Here is a 5,979-nt window from a genome sequence, read left to right on the forward strand (position 1 = left end):
TCACCTTCTGCAATGCCATTGGTCTGTTAGAGTAGACCTCGTGACGTTTGACGTCAAGTCCACGTGTCATAGAACTAGGAAAAAACCCGTAAACATTGAGCCGGTAAGGAGGCAGAAAATCTTTTGGCTAAGCCTAAAATGCTTACATTTAGCTTGACCGTTGTTCGACAGTAAGTAAATACCACCACCTTTCTGTTTTGTGTTCTGTATGTATAATATATTTACTAAAATGTACGTAGGCTTCTGCATTCTTGACAACCCTATTGAACCACTTCAAAGCACAGCTGTCAGTTGCCGACAATATTAGCTAGGAAGCGTGTTGCCTATTCAAATGTATCATCTAACAGTATTAGTCTGTGCCAAAGCGGCTGCCTAGCTAAATCCATAGGTTTCTTATTCTGCCACCATATCGAAGCAGTGTCACCCTGAGTGTCCTCTCTCCATAGACCACATATAAAGCCTCTCTCCCATGCAGCCTCCTTGAAAGACATGCAAGTGATTAAAGCTATTAACGTTAAATTCTAGAGGTGAAAAGTTATCTGATACTCTTTATCCTCAGAAAATTGCTGTGCATGTAATTTTCAAAATGATTATCTTCTCAATTTCACAGTGGGGAGACACAATACAACAAGGAGAAGTTGCTACAAGGTATGTTGTCATTTGTAAACATTCCAACCTTGACCAGTAATGACCTTCACTCGGGAATCATGTGTGATTTAAAAACAAAGGCTGTAAGAACCAGCTATAAACCTTTCCTTGTTGCTCATGTATCAGCTAGTAGAATCAAAGTTATTGATCCTCATCTGTTTCCATGTTCACTTGAGAGGGAATGTTAAAATAATGGTAATTCACACAAACACTGACTAATCCCTTATCCAACTGGTTTTCTAAGTGTGTATACAGTTGAAGTCGGAAGTTTACATACAGTTAGGTTGGAGTCATTAAAACTCGTTTTTCAGCGACTCCCCAAATTTCTTGTGAACAAACTATTTTTTTGGCAAGTCTGTTAGGACATCTACTTTGTGCATGACACAAGTCATTTTTCCACCAATTGTTTGCAGACAGATTATTTCACTTATAATTCACTGTATCACAATTCCAGTGGCTCAGAAGTTTACATACACTAAGTTGACTGTTCCTTTAAACGGCTTGGAAAATTCCAGAAAATTATGTAATGGCTTTAGAAGCTTCTAATAGGCTAATTGACATCATTTGAGTCAATTGGAGGTGTACCTGTGGATGTATTTCAAGGCCTACCTTCAAACTCAGTGCGTCTTTGTTTGACATCATGGGAAAATCAAAAGAAATCAGCCAAAACCTCAGAAAAAAATTGTAGATCTAAACACATCTGGTTCATCCTTGGGAGCAATTTCCAAACGTCTGAAGGTACCATGTTCATCTGTACAAACAATAGTACGCAAGTATGAACACCATGGGACCACGCAGCTGTCATACCGCTCAGCTCATCTCCTTGAGATGAACGTACTTTGGTGTTGAGAAGTGCAAATCAATCCCAGAACAACAGCAAAGGACCTTGTGAAGATGCTGGAGGAATCAGATACAAAAGTATCTATATCCACAATAAAACGAGTCCTATATTGACTTACCCTGATAGGCCGCTCAGCAAGGAAGAAGCTACTGCTCCAAAACCTCCATTAAAAAAAGCCAGACTACGGTTTGGAACTGCACATGGGGACAAAGATCGTACTTTTTGGAGAAATGTCCTCTGGTCTGATGAAACAAAAATGGAACTTTTTGGCCATAATGACCATCGTTATGTTTGGAGGAAAAAGGGGAGGCTTGCAAGCCGAAGAACACTATCCCAACTGTGAAGCACAGGGATGGCAGCATCATGTTGTGGGGGTACTTTGCTGCAGGAGGGACTGGTGCACTTCACAAAATAGATGCCATCATGAGGGAGGAAAATGATGTGGATATATTGAAGCAACATCTCAAGACATCAGTCAGGAAGTTAAAGTTTGGTCGCAAATGGGTCTTCCAAATGAACAATGACCCCAAGAATACTTCCAAAGTTGTGGCAAAATGGCTTAAGGACAACAAAGTCAAGGTATTGGAGCGGCCATCACAAAGCCCTGACCTCAATCCCATAGAAAAGTTGTGGGCAGAACTGAAAAAGCGTGTGCGAGCAAGGAGGCCTACAAACCTGACTCAGTTATACCAGCTCTGTCAGGAGGAATGGGCCAAAATTCACCCAACTTATTGTGGGAAGCTTGTGGAGGCTACCTGAAACGTTTGACCCAAGTTAAACAATTTAAAGGCAATGCTGCCAAATACTAATTGAGTGTATGTAAAATTCTGTCCTGTCTGGTCCAGCGACGGTGGGTTTGTGCCCATAGGCGACGTTGTTGCCGGTGATATCTGGTGAGGACCTGCCTTACAACAGGCCTACAAGCTGTCAGTCCAGCCTCACAGCCTATTGCGGACAGTCTGAGCACTGATGGAGAGATTGTGCATTCCTGGTGTAACTCGGGCAGTTGTTGCCATCCTGTACCTGTCCTGCAGGTGTGATGTTCGGATGTACCGATCCTGTGCAGGTGTTGTTATACATGGTCTGCCACTGCGAGGACGATCAGCTGTCTCCCTGTAGCGCTGTCTTAGGCGTCTCACAGTATGGACATTGCAATTTATTGCCCTGGCCACATCTGCAGTCCTCATGCCTCCTTGCAGCATGCCAAAGGCACGTTCATGCAGATGAGCAGGGTCCCTGGGCATCTACCTTTTTGGTGTTTTTCAGAGTCAGTAGAAAGGCCTCTTTAGTGTCCTAAGTTTTCATAACTGACCTTAATTGCCTACCGTCTGTAAGCTGTTAGTGTCTTAACGACAGGTGCATGTTCATTAATGTTTATGGTTCATTGAACAAGCATGGGAAACAGTGTTTAAACCCTTTACAATGAAGATCTGTGAAGTTATTTGGTTTTTTAAGAATTATCTTTGAAAGACAGGGTCCAGAAAAAGGGACGTTTCTTTTTTTGCTGAGTTTAGAAGTACAGTAATGAGGGAAATTTTTGTTTCTAGCCTAGTAGCTGATTTGGTTGTAGGTGTGGAGATTAAGACAATGTTGTCATTGTTCACACATCCTTATCCTTTGTCAGACTGCAGAAATCATTATGAGGAACAATGTTCACTCCTCGGGTGTTGAAATGGTCTTTGACCCGTTACTCAGAGAGAGGGTAAGTCTTTCATATGCCTCCTATTGCATGTATGTTGTATACATTTGATCCAGCCCAGTCTACCTCAACAGGGACCTTAGAGTTTGACATTCAAATACAATGCATAGAAAAGTATCATCAAAGTGGTTCATCAATCATACAGGATTTTGGGATCGCAGAAGGACGGCCCAAGGAGGATCTAAAGAACATGGCTAACAGAGCCGGCCAGTCGTGTCGAGACTATACTCCTCCAGGAGGGGAGACCTTGGAACAGGTTAGACTGGGATCTAAACATTTAATCAGCTTTCCCTTTGGCCCTGCTGTTGGCTAGCTGCCAACAGCTCAGAGCTGGATTCCATGGCCAACAGTGCCATGCAGGGGTTCAACTCGGAACTTCAAGGCAGAAGCTCAACACATCATTAATAGATGTTTCTTCTAGGGAGATAAGTATTATTTTAGTCCTTGTATAATTTAAACGTGTGTCTGTCTCCCTCAAGGTAAGGCTGCGATGCAAGAAGTTTCTAAAGTCCCTTTACCAGCGCATGGTTGACGACCACGGCTGCTCAGGACAGAGTTCTGCTGCTGTAGGGAGAGAGGCCGGGGCCGGTGCAGCTGAGTCTGGCACAGATGGGCCCCTACCTGGTCTGACTGACGACGGGATGGAGGGTGTCCCTCTCCATGCCCTGGTTGTGAGCCACGGGGCCTACATCCGTGTGGCTGTGAGACATTTTGTGGAGGACCTCCAGTGCTCTCTGCCCCAGGGCCTGAAGATGTCCAAGTTGTTGTCAGCCTGCCCCAACACGGGCATCAGCCGCTTTGTCCTCATCGTGTCTCCCACAGAGTCTGGCCTGGCGCTCTCTGCTGTCCGCTGTGTTTTCACCAACAGGAAGGACCACCTGACCTCCCGTAACATATGTTACATCACACATTAAAGATGGACAAGGCAACACAAAAGGTTTAGTCACTACTCTGTTCTGTTTAAATGTTATTTACTGTAGCTAACAAACCACTGAAAGTAAAGAATATCTGGCACAGTGACCTGTCTAATATTGATGATATGAGTTGGGGGGAGATTTTAGTAGGGTCATCGAAGAACACAAATCACCAATTGATTCATTTTTTATTTTATACACAGTAAATAAATTAAGCATTTTTGCACAGTTTATATCTTCGCCTGTTTTAAAGCTTTTTAAGTAACCTACACGTTATGTGACCTCACCCATGGTGACCTAGGCTCTTTTATGCATATGTATTGGAAGTGCCCCAAAGTGGATAGATTTTGAAGATTGGTATCTTCTACCTTTGCTGATGTTCTTGGAGTCACTATACCAGTCCTTAATGATGACTCATCACACACACTGTCACTCCAACAATGACGTGTAATGCTGACAGGTTTGACAAAAGCAGAAAAGATGCTGGCGCTGCGATGGCAATTACACACAAAAATGTACTACCTCAGTTGTTCTTTTGATTGTGTATTTATTTGGCTAGAGATCGGGGTGGGTTGGCTTGAGAGGTCGGATGGTGCAGCTTGAATCAGTCTGAAGTTGGGTCCATATCCCTGTAGTGATATCATGTATCTATTTTACATAATTTTGTTCCTTTGTCATTGAGGTTTGTCTGTTTTTCCCGTTCTATTAACAAATGTAATCAGAAATTGATCACGAGAGAGGAATGAATACCCGACCACAGACAAGTACACTGAGAAGTAGAGGACACAGTATTATGGGAATACAGGGTAAATTATTAGCTTTTTAGCTGTCAATGGACCCTTTTTACAGTAGATCAGTGCAAATTCTGCAGAACTATTGGCAGGATGTTTGTATATCCTGTGTGAGTCGATTTTCCCGGTCTTCCAATATTTATCCATGGAATGTTCTATGGAAACTAAACACTTCCTGTGTCATAGTCCAATGAAATGAGGACTTGTTTGGAATGTTTTAGTGTGGATAATGTAATGGTTTGTTTCCACTACTAAGTCGCTCATGTTGAAGATTTAGTTGTTGTTTTTGTCATATTATACCAAAGGCAGAAAAGTGTGAGGAATGTCATTATCTTTTAAAGCCTTTACAATGCAATGTGGAGTTATCACTTTTTGTTGTCCTTGTCCATTATGAGATAATAAATTATACACTGCAAAAAGTACAGAGTTACAGTATTGTTTGGTATTATTTTGGTTGTGATTAATCAATACAATACAAGGCTTCAATATTGGTGTTTAACATGTTCAATGGCTATGTATTTCAAGTGTTCAAAGTGGTCACAAGCTTCCTCTGATCTTGCTCAAATGTAATTGTCACTAAAGGTTGCATGAGGCAATAGCTTGTGCAAGTCTTGTAGTTTCTTCATGCAAAGCAGGATTTGAACCCGTGGACGTTTGCAGGTTGGGAAATATCAGGTTTAATCACCCGAGGGCCCACTTCCGAGTTACAGGCTTGCTCATGTTTAAAACCTGATAGAAATCACTTTGTTTCAGTGCTCAGGCAGAGCGTGACCGGTCAAAGAACTGGGGCAATTGAAAATTCTGCGACAGCTACTGACCTGTGTCTAGATTGTTCGAGACAACCATGAGTAATGTTCCGAAGGCACCAGTGGCAGCATAAACATCTGTACTAAATCTGATCCTTCAACATGAATGGGTGGGTTTGCATAAAACTCGAGTGTTATTACAGCTCTTTTTTTGAAAGAATATTGCAATGTGTGAATAAACTGCCTAAAAAATATTGAAAAATATCTACACTATCATATCAATCAAAAAAATGTGCCTTCACTCATGACCACCACTGAGATTGTTAAGGCTCCTCTCAGA

At 42.2% G+C, this 5,979-nt stretch overlaps 1 protein-coding gene across 9 annotated transcripts; it reads left to right on the forward strand.

Moving 5' to 3' along the window:
- Positions 1-5,315, forward strand: LOC139565814 (fructose-2,6-bisphosphatase TIGAR B-like). 9 transcript variants are annotated; one of them, XM_071386406.1, is made up of 6 exons: positions 38-170; positions 416-495; positions 611-648; positions 3,114-3,191; positions 3,334-3,444; positions 3,668-5,315. In XM_071386406.1, coding segments are annotated over exons 2-6 (663 nt in total). In that variant the 5' UTR covers positions 38-170; positions 416-494; the 3' UTR covers positions 4,103-5,315. The 9 variants fall into 9 exon arrangements, with proteins under 9 accessions (XP_071242506.1, XP_071242507.1, XP_071242510.1 ...); XM_071386409.1 differs by having other exon boundaries at positions 416-491; XM_071386410.1 differs by having other exon boundaries at positions 96-170; positions 366-527.
- The last annotated feature ends 664 nt before the right edge of the window (positions 5,316-5,979 follow it).

Source organism: Salvelinus alpinus, chromosome 37 (genome assembly GCF_045679555.1).
Source record: "Salvelinus alpinus chromosome 37, SLU_Salpinus.1, whole genome shotgun sequence".
Classification (NCBI taxonomy): domain Eukaryota; kingdom Metazoa; phylum Chordata; class Actinopteri; order Salmoniformes; family Salmonidae; genus Salvelinus; species Salvelinus alpinus.